The sequence below is a fragment of the Pleurodeles waltl genome, chromosome 6 (genome assembly GCF_031143425.1).
Source record: "Pleurodeles waltl isolate 20211129_DDA chromosome 6, aPleWal1.hap1.20221129, whole genome shotgun sequence".
In the NCBI taxonomy this organism is placed as follows: Eukaryota; Metazoa; Chordata; class Amphibia; order Caudata; family Salamandridae; genus Pleurodeles; species Pleurodeles waltl.
In genome coordinates this window covers 819,877,026-819,903,132 of record NC_090445.1, presented here as the reverse complement: position 1 = coordinate 819,903,132, position 26,107 = coordinate 819,877,026, and the positions used below count along the sequence as shown (strand labels likewise).

General features: G+C 42.8%; 1 protein-coding gene across 1 annotated transcript in view; it reads left to right on the top strand.

The window, feature by feature from the left end:
* Window positions 1-5,254, top strand: part of LOC138301709 (STE20-like serine/threonine-protein kinase) — a 221,009-nt gene extending 215,755 nt beyond the window's left edge. Inside the window, exon 17 of the mRNA XM_069242224.1 lies at window positions 5,042-5,254. Coding sequence (XP_069098325.1) covers window positions 5,042-5,176 — 135 coding nt within the window. The 3' untranslated portion in view covers window positions 5,177-5,254. The remainder of the gene's footprint in view (window positions 1-5,041) is intronic.
* Window positions 5,255-26,107: the final 20,853 nt, after the last annotated feature.

Here is a 26,107-nt window from a genome sequence, read left to right as displayed (position 1 = left end):
GCTTCATATTTGGGCGGTCTGACCCCGATACGGCGCCTTCGGGCCCAAGGGCTTCGGCTGAGGTGACTTCAGGTTCCGTGCTGATGGCTTCGGCCAACGAGGTCACCTCCGGATCTCTGCGCTGATCCGCACCCTTGAGACCTTCCCCGGCGCCTGGTCGATTATCGACGGTCTCGAAAGTGGTGGAGCCCACTATCGAAATCGACCCATTTCTTATCCCTGACGACTTGGAGTCAGAGCGGCGTCGACCGCCGCAGCCAATGGCTTCGATGGGGCTTATTCGCACCAGGTCGTATTTGGACCCTTTTTCTTATGGGTACGAATATGGGGAGGAATTGGAGGGGTCCCTGGACCCTTATGAATACCAGGATGACCCTGCTATGGACTGGGCTCAGGAATCGGGCGAAGCCTGTGGACTGGATACTTCTCCTGACTCTGGCAGGCTGTCTCCTCCTACCGTGGCTAAGGCGGAGGGAGCAACTTAAGGTATGGTGGTCAGTAGGGGCAGCTGAGGTCCTTGGTCTCAAGCTTCCCTCTGTTGAGGTCACGTCTAATCTCCTGACGGAGGTGCTTCAGCCTGAGGCTTCTACTTCAGAACCCCTTTTGCCTTTTAATGAAGCCCTCACCGATGTCCTTTTGGCTACATGGTCCAAACCCAACACAGGTCCTCCTGTGAATAGGACTATCGCACGCCGCCCCCAGCCCGCTCCGAACGACCTTAAATTCCTGTCTGAACATCCCCCGCCTGTGAGTCTTGTTATCCAGGCTTCCTCTTCTTCAGGCACATTCCCTTCCGTGCCCCGGATAGAGAAACCAAAAGGCTGGAACAGTTTGGCAAGAAGTTGTTTTCTTCCTCCAGTCTCGTGCTGCGGTCTGTGAACACTGCATGCCTTTTGGGCCGCTATACCCACTCTTTGTGGGATACGGTTGCGCAAGTCCTGCCGCAGATACCGGAGGGGGTCCGTGCTATCGTCTCCCAAACTGTGAACGATGGGATATGCGACAAAGTTAACAATCTGTTGTGGGCTGGACACGACCGACTCTCTGTTGTTACGATGGTGGCCTTACGACGCCACACTTGGTTACGTACTTCTGTTTTTTCAGGGGATGTCCAACAGTCACTCATGGACATGCCCTTTGATGGCTCTGTCTCTTCGGAGACAAAGCAGACTCTGCCTAAAAGAGATTAAAGGATTCCTAGGGTATGGCTCAGTCCCTCGGTCTTTCCTCAGCCTCTCGACCATCACAGTCCGCTTATCGCCCCTTTCGTGGCAACAGAAGGGGCTCCTAGTTGCGTCCTCCACACAGCCACCGTGCCTCACACTCTGTTAAGTCTATGTGTGGCTGAGGAGGCGGAATCCCACGTGGCCGTGGGACAGGGAACCAGAGGTCTCTTCAGTCTACCTCTGCCCCCGCTGCAGCCTCCAAACCCTCCTAGTCTGTCCCCTCACTCCTGTCCAGTTGGTGGCAGGATTCGCCATCACCTGCCCCACTGGGAACATATCACCACGGACAGGTTGGTTTTGCAGATCGTTCAAAAGGGCTACTCCCTCCCTTTAGAATCTGCCCCACCACACATGCCCACCATCCTTCAATCGCCTTCCAGAGGATTATTTGGTGCTTCTCCGCCACCAAGTCGCAGCTGTCTTGGCCAAGGGAGCTATAGAAAAGGTCCCTGTGCCAGAAGTAGGTTGTGGTTGTTATTCTAGCTACTTTCTGATAGCAAAGAAGGACAAGGGCTTTTGTCCTATGCTAGACCTTTGGGACCTAAACTACTTCCTCAAGAAGGAGAAATTCAGAATGCTCACCCTGGCTCAGGTTCTGTCTGCCTTGGACCCAGGCGACTGGATGGTAGCGTTGGACTTGCAAGATGCTTATTTCCACATCCCCATCCTGCCTTCCCACAGACGTTACCTACGATTTGTGGTAGGTCACAAGCACTTTCAGTTTACCGTGCTCCCATTCGGCCTTACCAGCGCCCCTCGGGTGTTCACGAAAGTGATGGCGTTGGTTGCAGCTCATCTGCGCAGGTTAGGGGTTTCAATCTTCCCCTACCTTGACGACTGGCTGTTGAAGGCAGACTCACCTCAGAAAGTCGTCTCCCCCCTTAAGACTACGGGTGCACCTCCTGCACATGCCGGGCTTCACTAGAAACGTGCCGAAGTCACACCTGACCCCCCTCTCAGTTGCTCCCTTTCATCTGAGCGGTTCTGGACACAGTGCAGTTTCAGGCTTATCCTCCAGTCCAAGACATTCAGGCTATGATTCCGATAGCCTCCTGCATCCTGCTAGTAACACATGCGAGCTGGCATATGCGGGCTCTGCAGTGGGACCTGAAGTTCCAGTGGGCACAGCTTCAGGGGAAATCTCTCCAATCTGCTCCTGATCTCGGAGGGGACTGCGAAAGACCTGCAGTGGTGGCTTTCGAATCGGCATTAGGTCCATGCCAGATCCCTCTCCCTTCCCCAACCAGATCTCTCTACAGTGACAGATTCGTCACTTCTGGGTTGGGGTGGTCACATGGGAGAGGCAGAGATCAGAGGACTCTGGTCTCCAGCGGAGTCGGGGCTCTATATCAATCTGCTGGAGCTCTGGGCGATCAGGCTTGTGTTGAAAGCATTCCTTCCCTCTCTCAAAGGGAAAGTGGTGCAGGTGTTCACGGACAATACTACCGCCATGTGGTATTGCAACAAACAGGGCGGAGTAGGGACCTGGACCCTTTGTCAGGAGGCACTACACCTCTGGACATCTGTTGGAACATCAGGGCATTACCCTGATGGTTCAACATCTGGGGGGCTCCTCAACGCCAGAGCGGACAAACTCAGCCGTTGATGCAAAGCCGATCACAACTGGCGTCTCCATCCGGAGGTGGCGCAAGGTCTCTTTCAGCAGTGGGGAGAGTGGGGAGAGCCTTGGTTAGATCTGTTCGCCTCCACAGAGAATGCGCAATGTCGTCTCAAGTGGAACTCCGGCCTCCTTTTTGCCTATACCTCTTCTGCCCAGAGTTCTCAAGAAAATCAGAAACAACCGGGCCCAAGTCATCTTGGTGGCTCCGGACCGGGCACGGAGAGTATGGTATCCAGAGCTATTGAGCTTGTCCATCGATCCTCCACTCAGACTGCCTCTTCGGCGGATCTTCTGTCGCAGCAACAGGGGACAGTTCTTCACCCGAACCTGTCCAACCTCCGCCTTTATGCGTGGATATTGAGAGGCAACAGTTGACAGCTTTTGCCCTTCCACCCTAAGTCTGCAATGTTATCTTGGCAGCCAGGTGTCCATCAACTAAAACTGTACACGCCTGTCGTTGGAGTATATTTCTGGCATCGTGTCTCAACAAATCTGTTGATCCCCTTTCTGCCCCTCTATCCAAGGTTTTTCTGTTCATTTTTTCTTTAGCCCAGAAGGGCTCTGCTTTGGACCCAGGCGACTGGATGGTAGCGTTGGACTTCCAAGATGCTTATTTCCACATCCCCATCCTGCCTTCCCACAGACGTTACCTACGATTCGTGGTAGGTCACAAGCACTTTCAGTTTACCGTGCTCCCATTCGGCCTGAAGGCCGGAAGGGCTCTGCTTTGGGCCCCCTTAAATGGTATTTATCTGCCATTTCGGTCTTTCTTAGGCTACCTGATTAGCCCTCACTCTTTAAATCTCCTATTGTGAGTAGATTCCTAAAAGGGTTCAATAATTTATTTCCTCCCACTCCATTTATCATGCCTCAGTGGGACCTTAATCTTGTACTTACTTATTTGATGTGTAATCCCTATGAGCTAATTGTGGCTCCTCACCTTCAAAACTGTCCTTGTCGCTATCACCTCTGCTCGCAGGGTGAGAGAGCTACTGGCCCTTTTCTCAAAGCCTCCATACTTGTCTGTGCACCCTGACAAAGTTGTGCAATAGGCCGTCCTTCCTTCCTAAGGTGGTTACACCCTTTCATGTAGGCCAATCCATCACTTTGCCTACTTTCTGGGCACCCCCACATCCTTCCCATGAGGAGGAGAGACTCCACTGTCTGGACCCAAAAAGTGCGTTGGCGTTCTACCTCAATCGTACTAAAGATTTCTGGGTGGACGATCAACTCTTCTTTGGGTATGTGGGTGCGAAAAAAGGGAAGGCGGTGCAAAAGCGTACCATCTATCGATGGGTGCTTCTTTGCATCAAAATGTGCTATGCTTTGGCCAAGAAGCAACCTCCCGAAGGCTTGCGGGCTCATTCCACCAGAGCAACTGCTGCTTCCTCTGTGTTAGCACGCGGAGTTCCTGTCCTGGATATCTGCCAGGCGGCTACGTGGGCGTCCCTGCACACGTTTGCTGAGCACTACTGCCTGGACAGTCAGGTCCGTCGAGACTGCTATTTTTGTTGTTCGCTTCTACAGGACTTTCTAGTATGATCTTGGTTCGCTAGCCCACCACCGAGGATGGCATTGCTTGGGTATCTATTCTAAGATAAGGAATCTGCAACTAGAAGTCTCTATCAGATGTACAAGTTACTTACCTTCGGTAACGAAATATCTGGTAGAGACAAATTCTAGTTGCAGGTTCCTTACCACCCACCTATCCTCCCCGCTTGCGAACTGATTTCTAGGGACAGGGATTCCCCCTTTCAGGTCCTTATCTCTGACACCAATCTCAGTGTTCTTAGCGGCTTTGCACTTTGGCGTGTAAAGTCATTAAAAGAAACTGAGGTCACTGCATGAGGACGGCGTCTATATACTACTCCAGATGTCATCAAGGCGACTACGACGCCTGCGGAGTCGACCGACGTGCAAGGGTATTGCTCGATGGAAAAATCAGGGATCTGCAACTAGAATATGTCTCTACCAGATATTTCGTTACCGAAGGTAAGTAACTTGTACTTTATTTCTTGGAAAATACTTAAAAGGGCAGTGGTTCTGTTTTGAAATTGCATAGTACAAATATTTAATTTTCAGGGCGACAAATATTCAAAAAATGCTAGTTGGTGAAATAGATAACTACCATTTCGGAACCAACAAACACAGCCGTCTTTATATTTTTTTAATCATTATGCTCTTCTTATTCCAGATCCTTGAAGAGGAATTTGCTAGGAAGCTTCAAGAACAGGAAGTATTCTTCCAAATGAGTGGTGAATCAGAATGCCTTAATCCTTCAACGCAAAGCAGAATATCTAAATTCTACCCAATTCCCAGCCTTCACTAAACAGGATCATAACTTATGAAATGTGTAGTTTTATATTATATATTTGTCATTTTGTCATCCAGCTTTTTTCTTCATTTATTCAGCCTGTATGAGAGAATCTCGAACATTCAGTTGAGTAAAATCAGGCATCATATCTAGTTTTCTTGCACATTTGGGAAAGTATATGCCAATTTAGCTTGATGGATAATAAATTGTATCTCTAACTATGTTAAAATCCTAATGGTTTTCTCCATGTCCTTTTTTAACACTATGCGGGCTCGCAAACAAAGAAATGAAGTTTAAAATATGTTCAAGTCTATATATTGGAATGGACTATTATGTACCATGTTATATTTTTTTGGGGCCTAAGTGTGAAAATTCAAAATATGTCAGTATTTTGTAATCTTGAGAATATTTACATCTTTGTCACGTTTCACTTTATTTGTGTTGAGTAAGATTTGTGTAGAATGGTAAAAAATGCTCAAGGAAAGTACAGGGGAAACACTTTGGTCAGAAAGTATATTGGTACTGTTGATTTTTCTGCAAACACTGTGCTAAACATAGTACCTTATCATTGGTTCAAGACTTTAACCAATATGTTGCCAACTCTTTTAAAAATATTAGACCGAGGTGAACAGTTGAAACAGTTCAGTGCTCCAGAAACTTTCTTTCTGTTTCAATTCTGTGATAAAAAGCAAGCTCTGCAAACTATAAGCTGTTTAGATTCATAGATTTTTTAGCTGTTTCTTTGGCTTTGCCATTACTGTAATTTCATTCGAAACACTGCTGCTATGCCACAAAAAACTAAATCCTAATTTTGCACTAACATATGTAGTGGTATAAAGCAGTTCTCTTTTCCTAGGTCTTTCATATTTAGTATTACAAACAGTTATAAAAACTGTTGAACAGGCTCTTCAGAGCCAATTATGCACATGCATATAGTTCCTCATTATTTTTGCTTTGTCCATTTAGGTCTTACAGTAATTAAACTACATATACTGATTGTGTGCAGTACTGTAGGATACACAAAATACTGTTTTCGGGAGATGTTTAAACAGTTTGGTGTAGTTAATCAACTGTTACTTAAGCATGTCTCATTGTAGCTTCGGCTCCTTCGGCAAATTATCTTTTTACAACCCAAATCTCCTCAGAACTACAACTATTTAGGTGTTTGCTTCTCAAAAATACTGTTTAATTTATTTTTTTACTCACAAGCGTATTACTAGTTATTAGAAAACCATTTGTTTTATTTCATTCCATAAAATTACCAATACTTTGCTATAGTAAATTACTTTACTTGCAGTGAATTGTGGTCAGATTTTATTAACATTTTTTAACTGAAAAGTGTCACCCTTTATTGACTGATTTGTTTATTTAACCCTTATATATTAAGATGATTAAAACCACTCCGTAACCAAAAAATATGTAGAACATATTGTTGTTTAACGTTCACTAGATACAAGCATGTCTACACAGCCCTGGTGGATTGAAGGAGATGAACGGGTAAAACTGAAATATTAATATTGTGAATACTATGTAAATTCTTCACTGTTAAAAGTATAGTTTATTTTCATTTGTTCCTGTTTCAAGGATTAGAATGTATTGAAGTCATATCAACAGTATTCCCGTTTGTACTCTGATATGCTTAACATTCTCTGAAACGTTTGATCCCTCGTTCAGGGCTATAGATTTAATTTAAATACTCAATTGCATAGGCTCTTATTTTCTGTGTTTATTTTATTAGCGTTAGCCCATTTTAGACCTACTGTTGAAACATTTTTATCTGATTAAAATGTGTACCTTATTAAAATGAAAACATACTGAACATAAACATTACAAACCTTACAACATGAGGACTCTGATCATATTTAGATTCATTGCTTACTCTCAATGATTGCAGAGGTCCTTAGGTCACAATAAACGTTCATGGGAATACATACTTTTTGTTCACAATTCCAGTTTTAGTTATCTTTACCTCCTTTAAAAGTAGCCTTAATTCCAAGTTGTTTAGCAGACATTGATTATGTACTGTAAATTGACTTAACAATCAACTAGAATATTTGCCATTTAACTTAAGAATCAACTAGAATATTTTCCATTTAACACGTTTTGTAAAATCCTGTTATCGGGTATCTCAAAGGCCTTTAACTTTTTTACTTCAATCTAGCAGAACATACACTTTATTAAAATACATTCATTGTGTTTTATATTTTAAGCTATGAGAAATTATTAGAATTAGACACAGATATTTTAAATAGTTTATTCTTCTGTCAAATAACAAGTCTTCAAATAAAATATGTTTGAACTTAAATAGATCAAATTGCTCATTTCTTGAGCAGTGTTTTGTCATTTTTGACTTCATACATCCATAGTTGTTTTTGCTTACCTTGAAAATATTCTCATGTTTGATACCAACATTTTTAGAAATGTTTCCTAAATAACATTTTTAAGATTGGAGTGACCTCATTTATGAAATGTAGAAACATCCAGTTTTTGGATAATTCATAAGTGTGTTGTTGGAAATCTTGCATCATAAAGCAGTCTGTACATTTTTGGCTGTATTTGTTTTTTACTATTGAATTACATTCGAATATTATATTTCAAAGAGTTTACGATTTTTTAAAGTATACATTGGATTATTAATGATTTCCTATCTTGTGACCTTTCCAGTTAAAACTACAAAGGTGCTATGCAATTACTAGCCGTGATGATGCACTTTGTAAGGAGACTAGTATGCCACAGAACTGCACCAAAATCCAACATCGGTAGAATGTAAAGATTAACATATGAACAGTTTACTCAGTTTGCAAAGATAATGGTGATCGGTTGGCCCTTATCACAGTGAAGTTTATGTAAAAGCACAACCTTTGTTTATATAATGAAATATTGATATCAAGGCTTTCGCGTGCGAACTTGAATGATTATTGTAAATAAAGTATACAGACTGATGCATTGGATTTGTATTTTTGTATCTTTCCTTCTTGCAAGGAAGGATGTTTTTCTAGCTTCCTTTGTTTAGGTACTATTCATACTGTCCAGCAAAAATGTATCAATATTAATTGAGATGACTACAATTGTATGTAAGGGGTGTGCTGATGATAATGAACCCTTAACAGTCTCAACCATGGTCAACCTTTTTTTAGGTTTGGCTTGAGAGCGCAGCTGTTTGGAAGATTTTTTTATTATTGTTTCTTCTACGCACAAAGTGATCTTTGTTTTGTCCCAAAAAAGATGATTTCTCTCACACCTCATGCTGTTGGCTGTTTCATATATCATTTGGCCTCCTTGTGGAGTGCTTGCATTGCAATATATGAGGAATTATTTCACATATCAAAAGTACACAATCATCACACATTATATATGTTATAGATGGTTTGTTTGCAGAAAGCAGCCTTTTGTTTTGTGTTTTTCATTGTGTGAAGCTTTTTAAAATATTTTAGTCAGGATTCAAAATGCAAGTCAGACTTATCGGCTTTCCCAATGCTTGCCTATATTTTTTGCAGAGTATAACTGTTTGGTCTTACATTGATCTGCCTAGTCATTGGTGGAGCTACTTCTCTGGAATCTTTTTTATCTTATAGATTGCTGATATGTCATTCCGGACGCTGTAAATGATGTTTAACACAGATGGTGATATTGCTCCGATACCTCAGCATCAGTTTGCCAAATAAATCAAAACTAAGCACATTCAAGTGAATATGAGAATATAGAGCGTGTTAATATTAAAGGAAAGATTGGTTCACATGAAAAAAAGTAAACATCCATAATACACACCTGTGTAAAAGCCATTCATATGAAGCTGCGGCGCCCTCAGTCGTAGTACTTGTAGCTGGTGCAGGTGAAATGTACTGTAATGTGCTTCTGGGCACTTCCCTATGTTTAAATGTTTTTCCATGTGTTTCCATTGGCTGTAGAATGGTGTGGAGAGCTTTGGGAATGGAAGACATATGGTGTTTAGGTTACCCACAGGCTTGATAAAGACTGGGAGGAGATGAAGGGTGAACCATCATCTGGGCCCAGGCAGCGCATGTAGCCACTGCCTTAGAGACTAATGTTAAGACTACGTGCCAATACCAACTAATGTACAATACAGAATGAACGATCCTATACAACATAGAACATTTTTCATTCAACCTGTGCTTAATGTAGGCGTGAAAACCAGTTAAAAAACTGTGTCCATTCATTTGAGTCTGCTCCGGCTTGCCACTGGGAAAGGGGAGACAGTTTGCAAATACTTATTATTATCTGGATACCCAACTCAAGACCTACTTATGCCTCCTCTCTCCCTACAAATTTTAAAGAAATGTGGATGTTTATATGAGATGGAAACAGAAGTGCCCGAGAGTTTGCAAATGGTTGTGACATGAAGTTTTCCATCAGTCCGGTTCTTTTTTTGTTCAGTGCCAGGTCCCCCGTCACAGTAGTTTTGCTCTGTTTGAAGAGTACCAGAGTATTAGTACATTTACAGACTGCCTTCTGGGACCTCCACCAAAGACCAGCATAGCTATCTGGGGTGAATTGTTCTGCAGTTAAATAGGACACAATTTGCAGGGCATATGTATACGAGAGGCATTCACAAGGACCCTTCTGCTTTGGGAATACTGCAGCTTTGTCCCATTTCACAAATCAGTACCACTCTCACAGACCTTTGAATTATTATACTTCTGTATCAATTTCTATATGGCTGCCCTGCACTAATGGCCTGATACACAGAAACGTTTTGTGGTTCCAAAGCCGAAGATTCACAAAATCACAGACATTATGTGTCCAAGACATTTAACACAGGCTGATGAAGTCAGTTTTAACGTAGTAAGAAGTGAACCTCCAGACACATTGCTGCAACCATCTCAAAGTCCAAACACTGGTGTACTAAAGTGGAAGACATTAGTAACAATATATTGCTCCTGGGGATGAACACGAACACAGACATCCAATCCTAGAAGTAAACATGAGATAGACTTATTAGAAAATAAGTTAACATGCTGCGTTTTGTGACTGCAAACAGCTATGTTGCAACATAGCCTAGTTAACCATGGAATCGGAAAAATATTTCATACTCTTTTTATTTATTTATTTTTTTTAGCAAACTTGTGCAAAATTAACACGTTTTAGAACGGCAAATGGTAAAAAACACAATGCATTGTCAATAACCATCAGAAACGAGGTAGTTAGCTGCCAGACTGTGCTCAAGAACACACTAGCTGTGCAAAAGGGCATTAGAATAAGCAGAGAGGTAAATGCATACATCCCATAAAAGTGCAGATGTTATAGCCCCCGACTATAATTTATTAAACATATATCATAAATCACGATTTACAATGGTTTCCATCAGCAAAGATAATAGATCCATTGCATTATCAGAAGATCATTAAAAATAACAGTTAAGCTCCAGACTGAGCTGAACAACAAAAAGTTGTGCAAAGTTGGCAGATATTAAAAGCTTAAAATTAAATAAAGTGCAGGCATAGTATAAATTCACAACTAAATGAATTCATTCATAATCCCGATGCCATTAATAAAATGCGAGTGTGCCAGTTATCTATCATTAATGCAGGGTGAAAATATCAAAAGTGGACTAGCTTATAAAAAAAAATATAGAGCCAATCCCCGGCACCCTGCTGCTTACACCGGAAGCAACAGCCAATGGCTGTGTAGGGCTTCAGGGGTGTAGTAGACCATACAACCAGATAAGAAGGCATCCTTTTAAAGTTTGCCACCTTTAAAGACTTGTGACGTACTGAAAGTATAGTCTGCCAACCCCCCAATGAGAAATAACACTGTGTGGTTATCCATATCTTCTCAAAACATTAATTAGATACTGCTGTGGCCGTTGATTACTTAGTAGCATATACCAATTGCTGATGCCCAAAGGTTTGGACCTAAAAATTTAGCTTAAAGCTGGATGAATTTCCTGACTAGCTTCTTGATAATGGGACCTCAAAAAGTGCACAATCTCTTGGTATCCTAAATAAAACGCTTACAATGATCGCCACAGTGGGTGGAGATCTCTTGCCATGTTATGCATTTACCCCGTTGAAGAAAATGCCCCAACACCTTGAGTCTACAGAGTTCCAATATCTGATCTGGGTACGAGGACTTAACAGGCCTGCGTACTGGGACTCTTAGAGAGTAAGCAATCTGAATCCTGATGAAATGTGATTGGAGTTATATAGAACTGTCAGTCAAGCACTCAAATCTTGCAATTGCTTGTATCTGTTTTTTTAGGGGGTGGGGGGATAATTTTGGAACATTAAAAAAAAAAAAATAGTGACCTGGTTTCAGCATCCTGCATCATTATATTTAACATGAAAATATCAGTTGTACCTCTTCAAGTAGTACTTTCACCACTAGATCTAAAAAGGCATCCTCATAATATGTCTGAATGTGGGGAAGGGCCATTTCCCACCCTATGCAAAATCCAATTGAAGTACAGAAAAATTGACCCCTGGGTACTTTTTTTTTATTGCAGATGAACCGTCTAATAAGTGAACTAAAGTAACTCCTATTAATTTTAATGGTTCCATTCGAAAAGCTGAACAATAGTAATAGCAAAGCAGACATTTTAATGAAGGCTACCCTGCCAACCATTGTTAAAGGAAGAAGTGCCCATCTATCAAGTAGCCCCTTAGTTTTACGAAACATCCGAGCATAATTTAAATGAAAAAGCTAGGAGTAATTGTTTATCACATATATCCCCCACGTATAGCGTCGGGCTTTGGGATCGAGCTTGTGGCAAAGAGAAAGGGAGACTACTAGCTGAGGTATTAAAAATAAGGAGCTTGGTTTTCTTTTGATTGATTTTATAGCTCTGTATACTTTTAAACTGGTGAAACTCATTGAGCAACTTCTAAACATTCTCCTTACAGGGCTTCAAATAAAGAATGATATCGTCTGCAAACATTTTTAACTTGACCATATCGAGACGGGGGTCTTGGTTGATTGACTGGCCCGAATCCTAGGTGTCAAAGGTTCCTATTTAAAAAAGTGAACAAAATAGGAGCGAAAGTGTACCCCTGACAGGTCCCTTTGTTGATTTCCACTGATCCTGCAAACTCAGAATTAACAAATATCTTTGTTTGTGCGCCTTGATTTCAATTCACCAGCATTCTAGTGAATTGGGAGAGAAAACCACATTTCTTCAAACCAAAAAACAATGCATTCCAGTTGACCAGATCGAAAGCTTTCCCAGCATCGACTTTAATAAGTGCTGCACTGGTCTGGTTAATTTAGAAATAATCCAGCTCCTGCATTAAGAAGACTATGATTACAGCCACCAACCGACCCCCAGAAAACCAGCCTGGTTTCTATGAATTAAAGCCTGGGCAAGCGAATTAGTGCAAATAGCGCAAACGTTCATCAAAAACTTGTAATCAGCATTAAGTAAGCTGATAGACCAATATGAATTAACATCCCTCTGGTTCTTGCCCTTCTTTAAGAAGCTATTATAGATTCCTTAAAAAGAGAAGGGACTTCACCTCCCTCCTTAACAAAATTAAATACATCGCTCAAAAAGATACTAGATCGGTGGCAAAAGTTTTTTTAATTTGGTTGGAAAGCCATCATTGCCATAGGCCTTCCCCACTAGGCATGGTTGCGAGAGCTGCCTGCACCTCTGGCACAGATATAGTAGAGAAACTTTTCAGCCTAGAAATTCGGCAGACTTGGTAACCTGATGGATTGAAAATATTGAGATATACTAGTCTGTGAAGTTGCATAGCTAGTTTCATTAACAGCTTTATAATGCTGAGGAAAAACTCGAGAAACCCTGGCCTTTACTGAAACTGTTTCTCTTGTTACTGGACTCTGCAATTTCCTAACAACTGAAGCCCCCTGCCTCACCCGTGTAGACCAGGCCCAGCATTTCCCAATCTGTTGACTCTCTTCATATAGTCTCTGATGGAATGCCCTGGAACTGTTGATTACCTACAAAATAAAACAAATCAGTCAGGTTTTGCTTTCCATTTTCAAGATGGTTGTCCCTGGGCAGAGGACACCTTGGAGTCTTTTCTTAATCTGTAGGGTTTGACCTACTGCCAATTGTAAATGAGTTACATGCTCTCTACGCTTTGTGTTGCTGAGCCTTATAAGCAATTATCTGGCCCCTGACGGAAGCATTAAAGGCTTGCCACACAGAAACCAATGAGGCCTTCCCCTTTTTTAACTGAAAATAATTCTGGATGAATTGCTTCATTTTTATGGGCCAGTCCTGATCAATGGAAGTGTTCGGTCCAGCTGCCACCTGCGCCTTTCACCCCTTGGTGTCTCCAGCTCCACTGTAAACGAGGCTAAGGAATAATCAAAGAAGGAGTTAGCCTAGATTTCAGAGCTCATCCTTTTAATATACTGGGAAATGAAATAAAAAAATCAATCATTTTAAATCACCTTACTAATGGCCCGGCTGTACCCATGTTAATATTATAGATCTGCAACAATGCATCTGTTTCATCAAGGACAGGGGCATAATAGTTGACCAGATTTAGCAGGGCCCTATTTACAGTGACCTTCAACCATAACCATCTGCCCTGTGCATCTCCAATTAAATCACTGACCAACTAATCAAACCTCCTTCCCACATTGCTGCTGAGATAAAACCTGACTGCTTAAACCAAGCTACCAAGGGGGTGAGCAGGGGTTATCCTAGCTGTGAGAGTCCCTACTTGGACAGGGTGCAAACCTCTGCCAACTACAGCACATGAAAATGAGCAACCAAAACTGAACTCTTAAATTCCTCAACTTAGTCAATAATTTATAAATATCTGTACGCCATCGAACGATGATGTAAAATTTAGCAAATTGTGATGCTCTTTTGAAACAATACAGTAGAAAGTGCATAAGGTAGAATCTCAGATTTGTATAAATCCTTTAAACCTAAATTAAATGCCCTCAGGTTTCCTCAGTAGCGAGGTTGCATATGCGCCCTGCTTGTGGACTGGAGCTACTGTCCTGGTCGAACCAGGCTCAGAATTGTTCCAGTTGTCTCTTGACATGGTGACAGTTGCACCCCATCCCCTAAATCTTTATCATTCGCAAACTGCTAGGTTAGAGATTACAGATGCCCTACATTGGTGCTCCAGACAGTTTTGCTTCACACTTACTGAAAGTATAGTTGTATAGCACAATCCCCATACAACATATTAAATCTTAACAAACCATTCATAATTCAGACTGCCCTGTCACTGCAGGATGACAAATTGTCAAATTCAGTCACATGCTTGAGCTATAAATTACATTCATGTGGCAACTACGCCTATTCAGGACTCCTCATCCATGTTACAGGTCTCATAATGAGCTGCAGACATAAACACAACGAGATCGTGCCCTTGGTCTAAGTGACAGCTAAGCTGTTGTGCATCGAAGAGGCTCGGCTCGTTTAGAAGCTGCTGTAAGGCTACAGAGGTGTTGTGGCTAGTGGCTGCATCACATGTGTAGAGCAGCACAGGCTCACTGTGGATTCCTATCTCAGGATCAGAGCTATGAGTAGTCTGAGAAAAACCATCAACATAAGATGTGGACAAGAGCACACCTTTAACATAACCCAGCTTAAGGCGTGTTTGTTGCACTGTGTACAATACAGCCACATCCGCAAACCAGGCCGTGTAAAGGGATAACAAAATATATAATTAGCCTGGAGTCTGAGTTGGAAATAACATAGATTTTCAGATATGGGTAGAGTCGATGGCATAAAGAGGACATTAAAGGAGATCTTTTAAAGAGAGAACATAGGCAAGAACGTTAGATTCCATTTGAGTGACAAAATGAATCAGGACTAGCTGGAAACTGAAAAACTACAAAATACGTTGCACATATGGCACAGCAAATGGATACTTTTACAGCTCGCACAGGAAACTGACAGATATTAGCAAAGCCTGACTGGCAAAGAAAAAACTATGGTGCTAACTGCATAGAAGCAAATAATCAAAAACCTGTGACGTAATAGTCACAAGGAATCCTAGGTGCATCACTCTCGAATGCCAGCTGCAGAGAGACACAGGGGCTGGGTTCTAACATTACAAGGAGCAAGCAAAGGAAAATGGATTTCTGAATCACTAACTACAATGACGTTCAGGGCCCAGGAAGTCTGGTACAGGGGAACAATGTAGTGGAAAGTGGTTGAACAGAGGTATTTCTTAAAGGAACAGTTTTGAGACACATCAGTGTCCTTGTTGTGTGTACTGTGCCACACACAATAATTAATGTGGGTTGAACGAGATTTGCATATTATTGTTAGACGTTCTTTGAATTTGAGCCAGTCGAGGAATGACTTTAGCATGTTTCTTCCTGTGAACAGAACACTTAATATAGTAGTTGCTCTCTGATGGTGAATAGCTTCAGTCTCCTCTGTTGGACAACTTGAAGGCTCTGCGGGCCTGCGGTTTCTTACGCTTTTGCATCCACAAGAGCTGCAATAATTTTTGAAGACCGCACACCACATTGGTCTCTTCTCTCCCTCTTGAAATCACCCCCCTCCCACAAAAACAAAAGAGTTTCCAAGACAGGTGAATCTTACTCTGGACCAGAAAATGGGCTACATGAATGGCAATCGGAAGCTTTGAATCCTCCCTCCTCAGTGCCAGTGCATTCCACACCCTTCGACTTTTTAGGTCATGGCCCATAGACGATTTCTTTTTATAAATCCTTCATGCTTTTCCCTTCCTGCTTCTCACACATCTTATCTCCTATGTCCTCTCTCTCCTCCATCCTTTATTTTTTCTTCTGTTTGCTACCTCTTTCTCCTCTTTTACTTCCTTTATATAAACCCCCTCCTATCTCTGGCTTTCTCGTTTAACTCCTCATCCTCCCTGATGACCCCCGAGTTCTAATTGGCCATGATCAGGTGTACCAAATGCCACTTTTTGTCCCTGTAAGATTGCCCTCACTTACCTAAGATCCTTCTAATCGTGGAGCATTTAAAAAAGGAAACCTATTGCCAGTGCGTTTGCCTGTTCAAAATGTGTGAATCTAATGAACTTGCTGCTAAGTGATGTGTGTATTTGTAACTGCAAAGCCTGAATTCCATTTCCTTATGATTTTCTCTCATAGGACAACCATGAATCCAACTGATCTCAGTAGCTAAAACATCTACATCACACAAGCAGTGCTCATTAGACCGACTGTCATGCTCAAAACCAGGCTCCAAGTAGTAAAGTTAACTTGCGCATGCCTCCTCAATGGAGCATCCATCATAATTTACACAAGTACTTGGCACTCCACCAAACATACACAATAGACACACTTACCATGAAACAGCGCATTGTTAGCAAGTTATTGTCTTAGCTCAGACTACTCCAGTGCTACACAGTCAAATCTCCTGGCATGATTGCGTACACAGATCATATAGATCATACAGATCATATAGTTAGCAAGGACACCATCGGATTGCAGCCTAAAACATAAAAAATCACAAACAAGATCTAGAACTACATCTCCGTACCTACTGGGACCACTCAAAACCCTGCTCCAATGTAGGAAAAAGTTGAAGACTCGCGTCTTTAAAGAACACTACATCCTAATCCATTAATCGGTCACACCTAGCTTCCGCTCCTATTATTCACTGACTTTAAGCTCGCCTTTGACCTTTTACAGCGCTCTGCTGCCTTTTTCTTAGTTTTATGCTAGAACAATACCATAAACCAGATACATACATTCGTAAATACTTGCCACATCAACATCACATCCATCTCCTCTCGACGGTTTACACATCAACCATCCAAAACATATTAAACTCATCCCTGTCTCATGCGTGTAAACTTGCATCAGTCCCAGGTAATGAGCAAGATGCCTCAAAACAGAATAGTCACCTGAACCCAAGCAATGACGATCATACACACACCGGACATAAGTGGAAATGCCCTTCAGCATACACATCCATGTGCACGCTGTACTCGGGTCCCCAACCAGATCTGGATAATCTCTTTCATATGTAATCAATTACTTCAGTACTTTTATACAACCCATGTTCCACATAAATTGTCAATAGAATACTTTTACGCAGGCCAGTTTGTACTACAGAACAAGAAAGGACGTATAGATTCAGTTTGCACTACGGGACCGGAGCAAGTGCAATTCAAATGCATATAACTGACCAGGAGAACGGTTCAGTGTGTTGAACATTTTAGATTGACAAGTGTTTTGTTTTAGAGGTCACGAGTTTTGATCCTGGCAAAGCAGACGTAGCGCTCCATCCTCCTGATGTAGGGGATTTGGGGGCGAATAATTCGGTAATGATAACATCAGTTAAAAGGCACAGCAACGACAGACATAGTTGCTGAGCACCATATTAAAAAATAACTATCTATTTTGTTAAACAAGCAATAAAAATTAACCCGGGCCTTGTGAACCGAATAGATTTCCTTGCTGCCTTTGTGTTGCTTGTTATCGTTTGTGAAGTACTTTGCTTTTCCAGAAGTTCGCTTACTTGATATTACTTTTATTCAAAATGTACAGGAATTCCACACTTGCTAACACCTTAAAGTCCCAGACTTTGTCGAAAATCACAAAACAGAAGTAAATCTACGGCATCCTGGTGAGCAAATGGTGATTGCACCAGAGTCTCAGTTGTGCAGAATCTTGGTTTCATCCTAGGTTTACAAAGATGTACGTTTTTACGTGACACAGTGCAGACAAGGGGTCCACTCATGTATTTCACTATGACCTGTATTTTTGTCCGCTTCCACACATTTCTCCTTAATTGGCCAAGGGGCACCCACACTGTTTAATGCGCAGAAGATACCCCAGCTGCTTTGCTATTGTTTTCTAACAGGGATGAATGTCAACTTCCCAGTACTAACGAGGAAATGCTTCTGCATTCTCAAGGCGGGGAATGTTGGAGGAAATGTCTGCAAAAGTAATGGAAATTAAATGGAAAGTAAAAGAAGTTTGGATACTCTGTCTGTACACCCGTGGAGACTGGAATTGGCTTTGACTTTTACACTGAATCCACATCTAGTGGCCGAGAACTTGAAATATTTGAAGAAAGTTTATGCCTAGATCAAAGAGATTTGATAAACAGCATTTAAGCACAGGTAATAAATAACGAGTCAGCAGTGGATAACATTGGCCAGGTGGGGTAGGCTATTGCTCTAGTTTGCTAATGCACTCTTTCGAGGTTTAGTGAAGAACAGTCTTTATTTTAAGAAAGAAACAAAGGCGAGTATTATGCTTACTTTTATGCTTAATTTCCATAGCAACAAAAAGAAAAAACAAACTACAGTTCACACGAAACCTAACCACAACTGGGAGGTAGTACACCATCAAGTTTACCAAAACAATTTTATTTTTATTTTTTTATAACTCTGTTTTATTGAATTTATCAGAAACAACCAACATAAAAATAAAACAGACAGTGCATTTTCATATGAGAATTCTGAATGTCCATTATTCTCCCGGGCAAAGGTTGGTGAAACCTGTAGGCAGAAACATGGGACAACTCCGAGCAGACCAGAAATGACCTCCCCCCCGGCTTCCTCCAGGACCTCATATGTAACCAAAGCGTTTACACACCTCATTTACATCATAACTCTTTTACCACAGTTGGTTGACACTTGTACGTATAATATAACATCCCATGAACAAGAGTCCTCATCCGTGCTCCAATCAGACCCGGACTCCTGGGTCCCAGTGACACGCTACAACAGTGCACTCCAGGCCATTATGTCCGCCAGTGCCCCGTCTTCCCTGCGTATGAGTTTCACATTTTGTTCTTCGGCTACACCCCATTTCAAAACATCACGGGACCAGTGAGTGGAGGATGGGAAGCGTGTACCCACCCAGCCCATAGCCATCCTTCGCTTAGACAAGAGCAAGGTGCGTGAATCTGTAAGGGACGTGTCCCCGAGGTCTCTGTATGATACCCAGGAGGCAAGCCGAAGGCGTTGCTTTGAGTCCCAGATAGGTGAGCCCGTCCAACTTTCGAACCACCACCCACTAAAATTGCTGTACTTCCCTACAGACCCAGGCCAAGTGAAGAAAGTAAACACCAGTCTCGCCACATCTAGGGCACCCTGCCTCCTTTATAGAGTCCATCTTATTAAGTCGGGCAGGCGTGATATATACACAATGGACAAAATTAAAGTGCAATAACTTAAATTAAATCTATGGTTACAAGTGACCGTGCGTACCAGTGATAGAGCCAAATTCCAGTCCACATCTTCTATGGGGTTCTCCAGCTCTCGATCCCAGGCCCTGCACGCTGCACATTCTAGACCCACGCTCTACAAAACAGAGTCACCAAATGGGAATCATCTCCCCAATTTATTAACCCATACAATATCTTTGGCACAGGGGCCACCGAAAACCCAGACCAGACCTCGAGCCACACTCTGTCTTGGCATATTGCAAGAACTGGCCACAATGCAAACGAATCGTGCACCTCTTGAAAGGAAATAAACTCACCATTGAGATATAAATCACCCGCCAGCAAGCATCCACCCAATATACAAGCCTCCATTGACATGAATGTGTCCATATCCCGAAAGGGGGCTAGTCTCCAAATCTTCAGTTTCCTCTCAAAGGGAGCACGTCGGAGTATCCTCTTAACCACTTGTTCCCAGATCCTAGCTGTATTCCTGACCAGATAGGGGACAGGAGTCGCCAACCTACCACCAGACATTAATGCGTGCACCAGAGCCTCATCTCCCAACATGCCTGCAAACAGCCGCTTCTCCCAATTATCCGTATGCGTCATCCACTTCACATGTTGTAAGTAAGCTGCATAATAATAGAGTCTAATATTAGGGAGTGCCAAGCCTCCGTCTTCCATATCCCTTTGTAACGTGGACAACACCACCTGCTACGGCAACCAGCCCAAATCAGGGAGATCAACAAGCTATCTAGACGATAAAAAAGTCGAGCCGTCAACGGAAACAAGGAATTCTGGACCAGGTAAAGACACAGCAGCAAAAACACCATCTTGGCCAAAGCCGCCCTTCCCATCACAGATAAAGGCAGCCTATCCAAAACGAGACGGATCGCTCATCAAAACAATTCTTGATTATCAGAAAGTGGCCCTCTTTTCTTGTCTGAGAAGCCTAAATACACATTGCAAAACAGCGGAAGAGTCATAAAACCAATGCAGATTGCTAATAAAAGAAAAGAGAGTAAAACCTTTTTGAGAAATTATAGCCAAATGTCAATTTTTCTTGACCAAACATATTGTAGAATTACAAGACTTGGCACAGTTGAAGAGTATTGCTTTATTACAGAACAAAATAGAATTACTTTGGAGTAAGTAAAGGTCTTCTTATAAACTACAGGCAAATTGGTTGGCAGCCACTGAATAACATGGAGGTGGAGAAAAAAGACAGTTCATTTAAAGTGATAGGCTTAATACATCTTTATCTTAAATAGAGTCTTGACTTTCCTTCACTAAAGCTAAGAAAAGTTCTCAACCTAGCGAGATGTGGTAGGGAAAAAGCATGGACTGTATGACTTTGTAAAATATATTAATAACCAGAAGGAAGATGTTCAGTTTTTTTGTTTAGTGTATTGACATCCCCTGATGGGGATGTCAGTGCAGGTACAAAAATGTACTTCCTTTAAAACAAGACAAATCAAAGGATGTTTTCTGACAGGTTTACCACTGACCAGTAAATGTCCAGAAGGAGTTGCTGAACAGTAAGCCTTAACCGTCCTGTACATCTAATCTTGACTAGTTTAATAAGCTAGTCAATCTCACATCTGCTGAAAAGGATCAACAGATTTTCCAGGACACTAGCCTCCTCAAACTGCCAAAAGATAAGTTCTAGAGATTCATGAGACCCCAGAGTTCCGTATATCTTCCAATTATTAAAATGCCTTGGGTTCTCCATGTATGCCTAAAATCTTCCCAGCTGTCATCTTCAAAGATCGATTTAGAATGTGATTGTATGATTACCCAGAGTACTGAGAAGGAGGTTGGGGAAAGGAGGAAATGAGAATTGGACAGTCAAAAGTTAACTCCAGGAATGTTGGAAAGCAACCCCAGAAATGTAAAAGGGAGCCACTAGGACAAGGCACAATTCCTAATAGTGGACCTGATCTAACACTATGTTGATAATTATGAACGGGGCATGGCATAATTATTTCCCTATGACCAGTCCTGAAGAAAGTAAGTGGTTGAAGGTGCTACTGGATCCAGTCTTGGCAAAAAAAAAAAAAGAAAGATGAGTATTCTAACGTGAGGCACCTTAAATGGACTCCAGTTCAAAGACAGTTTTTACAGTTTTTTGAGTATTGAGGAAGACTCCAGCCGCCGGAAACGTGGAGGTACCTGGAGTGCCTGTCCGCAGTAGATTGAGATTGCAAGTACGGTACTCACTTATACTGACACCTTTCATTGCGGACAAAATTCCCAAAACACTTTTGTCAGTTTAGCAAAGCTTTTGGATCCTGTACCTCCTATGTGATTTGTGTATGTCTGCTGTCAAATTGTCCATGTGAAGCAGAATTGAGCAGCTTAGCAAAAAAGCCAGGAAACATCTCTAAACAATTTATAGGCTGACAATACTACTTTTTAGACTACGTGCCTCCAGTTGAGAACTGACCACATGAGCATCTCCGACTTCTGTCTGGCTCTAACATTTGGTCTGGGACAGAAGCAAAAGCGTCTCTCCATCCTAGATGATCTAGCCACCTTTTTCGAGTTGTAGCCTTGAGACCCAAAGGAATCATATCTGAAAAAGAAACCTTTTTCAAGGTAACACATTATAACACAGAGGGCCTGGAAAACCTGTGTTTAGTGAAGATGGATGGAAACCCACTATTTTTGCCAGACATCTGAGGGAAATTAAGGATTTGTGATACATTTTGACTCAATTTGATCATTCTATACTAAGCTGTGGATTGATGGAACTGAAGAATAGACTGTTTCAAATTTACCAAGAAGGCCAAAAGCCCCATTTGTATTCAACAATCTAGATTGGATTTGTTTCCACATTGTGGATGAATTCTAAATCCTAAAGCCACTTACTTCTTGTTGATGGATCCCAGAATCCTAGTCCAGAGTCAAAATATCTTGCAAGCATTTTACTAAAACTACACCCCCGGATCTTAAGACTGACACCACTCGTTCAGGAGCTTTTTAACGCGCCAAGGTGTTGGTGAAAGGCTGAAGGAAAAGAAGGCTAGTAAATTGATATGTCTGATTGAAACTCTAAACATTTTCTGCACATTTGATGAAATGGAACTGTAAGATAAGAGTCTTGGAGATTTTACTGAACCATCCATTCTCCTCGTAGTGTAGAGTCCCTGAGATGAATGATTGTCTCCATCTTAAAATGGTGAAAACAACTAAAAAGTAAAAATGTTTGAGGTTTTTGACTGAGCACATCTTCTTGTTCTTTTCCTGTACTAGGAAAATAGTGCTCCCAAAGACCGTAGGGTGTAAAAGAGTTTGCTGAATTGCAACTTTATGGAAAATGGACTGAACCTTCTAAGACAGCTAGATCATGGGACAAATGAAGCATTTGAGGAAAGGGAGATTTGAAAAGAAATTTGTAAAGCTGTATGACATAACGCTCAATATATTTAGAAACGGGTCTACAGCAGTGGCGGCTGCCCATAAGTAGTGCCAGGGCATCAACCCACTGCCTCGCTCCGTCACTGTTGTTTTATCATGCTACAGCTTTTACATGGAAACAAGCAATCTCATGGATCATTTGTTTGCATGGCAAAGCTTTAATACTACCTTGCCAGCATACGAGGTCTCCACTAGCTGTATTGCTGATGTGTCAGTCAGGGACTCTTACAGCCTGGCCTTACACAGACACAATAAATGTCTGGCATGCTGCACTAATGTTAGGCAGTGCAACATGTCAGCTAGTGGAAGTTTATGGCTTGCCAACCACGCAAGCTTGAATACAGAAAAAAGGTCAACCTCTGTACTGTCAACTCTATTCCGGCTTCTGATTAGGTGGAAGCTCGTTGCCTTGCCTCTGGTATGCTGCAGATGTAAATCGGAATTTGCCGGCCTGCCCTGCAGACAAAGAGCATGTATGCTCATTTGAAAGACTACCCGAGGTACTTTTTTGTTTAGCACAGTGAATGCGTGTTTGTCTATGTGCATGTGTATGTCGGTATGCCTGTGTGCGTGTCTGCGACTGTGTGTTTGTATGTTTGCCTGTATGCCTGAGCGCATGTTTAAGTGTATGAATGCGTGCATGTTATTTGAAAGCCTGTGAAGGTATTCGCTCCAGGTATTGGCAGGTAAGTTGAAATTTTACTACAAAAAAAACGAATTAATCCAAGCATTGTTTGCTGACATACTACCATTTGTGTCACTTGCTAGTTGTGCAATGCTCGTGAGTACCTGTAGGCCTTGGAGTCACCATGTGGAGCATGCTCTTGAACCGCTGCCGTTCCAGCCCCTTCCCCCTGAAGGAACCGCCACAGCATACAAAATACCACTCCTGAAACATGCAGCATCCTCAATTTTGGGTACCCGTTGGAAATGGCCCGTCCCAATTGCAGGACCCAAAACCTTCCTTTTTTTATTACATGTAAGTCACCCCTAAGGCAGACCCTGTTTAATCCCAAGGGCAGAGTGAAGTGTATTTGAGAAGTTGGGCATATATTTTTGATGTTAACATGTTCAGATAGTGAAAAACCCTTAAATACCTTTTTTCACTTTGCAAAGGACCATTCTCTCCCATAGTCTTTCATTGTACCCTTGAGACATCTTCAAATAGTAATTTCCAATTGGGAAAAGATAGAAAGTTGAGTTTGGTGTCTCTTCTGGTAAAGGTTTTTTTTAATTGCAGGTCTGAAAAAATGGCACTTTTAGAAAGATGGCATTTTCTTACTTTAACCATTCTGTGCCTTAGCCTGTCTCTGAATAGACGTCTGGGTTTAGGTGACAGCTGAATTTGTGCATTCTCTCCAGACAACCACAAACAGGAAGGACTGGGTGTGACAGGCGATACATCTGCATTCTTCTGCATACTGATAGTCACCCTGAGCAGGGACAGGTAGTTCACACTTAGATTTGAATAGTTCCTATCCTGCCCTCACACAAAGGGCTGATTACCTCTTATTGGTAGTCTGGAGGCAAAGTGGGGTTGAAAGGGATCCTTGTGCACTTCAAAATAATTTTCTGACGTTATCCCTACATCAAAGGCCTTTTTAGATATAAGTATTGGGCCTCTGACACCATATACTCATAACACTTCTGGACTGAGTACATTCTGCCTGGAAGGAGGACTTCTGTGCTGCCAGGAGGGACTGCCGCTTTGCTGTTTGCTTTGCTGTGTTGGCCTTCTGCCTGCTACGTCTTGCCTGGGAGTTGGAGTGTGGAATTCCTATAGCCCAATGCTCAGGACATATTGTTGGGTGTCAAGGACAACAAGTTTTCATGCCCATTTTGTTCCTGGGACAAGTAGGCCCAACCCCCTGCAGCCCAAACCCTTTGGCTGCCATTTTACATTATGGAGCAGGGAAGGGAATTCTCTGCAATTGATGTAATATCTGTGTCCATATGTTAATGCTGTTTAAACTTGTATTTATCGTTCATTAATGCAAAGCTTTTATTATTAGGATGAGCACTGTAAATGTTGTAAGCTCGGACTGCTCTACTGATAGATGTTCCAGTAAAAAATGAGTACACACACGTTTGAAAAGTTTAACAACATGAGGCTACATATAATGCTCTGAGAATGCCCTCTGATCAGATGCAAATACTTGAAGAAACTTGAAAACCAGCTTGATGATTCACTAAAAAATGCATTCACTAAAAACATGTTTTGCAAGATTACTGTGAAATGTTAGGTACGATTGCTTTGCAGCATCATTAACCCCTTCTGTGCCGGGGACGTAGTGGTTACGTCCCGCGGCACAGTGCTGCTGTGCCGAGGACGTAACCACTACGTCCTCGGCACACAGCCCAGAGGGAGCGCTCTCGCTCCCTCTGTGTGCTTCCCTCCCACCCCCCAAAGTCGGGGATGGAAGGGGAAGCCCTTCCCCTTCCACCCCGACCCCCCCACCCCCCCATAATGACATCAGCGCGCAATCGCGCGCTGACTTCATTATGGGATCCTCGCCGCACAGGAAGCCATTTGCTTCCTGTGCGGCGACTAGAGAAGAGGTAAGAATCTCTTCCCGGTGGGTGGGGGGTTGGGGCTAAAGAGGCACCGGGGAAAAGGAAAGGCTTTTCCTTTTCCCCGGTGTCTCTTTGAGCATTCCTGCTGCCCGATCGCATTGCGATCGGGCAGCAGGAATGCCCACTAGACACCAGGGATTTGTTTTCTTTATTGTTTTTTACTGTTTTTGGCACGCGGGGAGCGGCCCCTTGGGCAAGGGTCGCTCCCCTTTAGGGGGGGCAATTACTACGGCCATTTCTGCCCCCCTTGGGGGCAGATTGGCTACTTTTCAGCCAGATCTGCCCCCAAGGGGGGCAGAAAACACTAGATCACCAGGGATTATTATTTTTTTTTGCATTTATGTGTTGGGGGTGCCCCCTTGGGCAAGGGGTGCCCCCCCCAAGGGGGCAGAGAACTGTTGGCCTTTTCTGCCCCCCTTGGGGGCAGATCGGCCTATTTTTTTTTAGGTCCATCTGCCCCCAAGGGGGGCAGAAGCCACTTAGGCACCAGGGATTGTGTGTGTAGTGGATGGGGGGCGCCCCCCTGGGCAAGGGTCGCTCCCCTTTGGGGGGCATGTCTTTTCGGGCCATTTCTGCCCCCCTTGAGGGCAGATTGGCTACTTTTTAGCCAGATCTGCCCCCAAGGGGGGCAGAAAACACGATCACCAGGGTTTTTTATTTTTATGTGTATTTATGTGGGGGGGGGTGCCCCCTTGGGCAAGGGGCGCCCCCCCCCAAGGGGGCAGAGAACTGTTGGCCTTTCCTGCCCCCCTTGGGGGCAAATCGGCCTATTTTTTTTAGGTCCATCTGCCCCCAAGGGGGGCAGAAGCCACTTAGGCACCAGGGATTGTGTGTGTAGTGGATGGGGGGGCGCCCCCTTGGGCAAGGGTCGCTCCCCTTTGGGG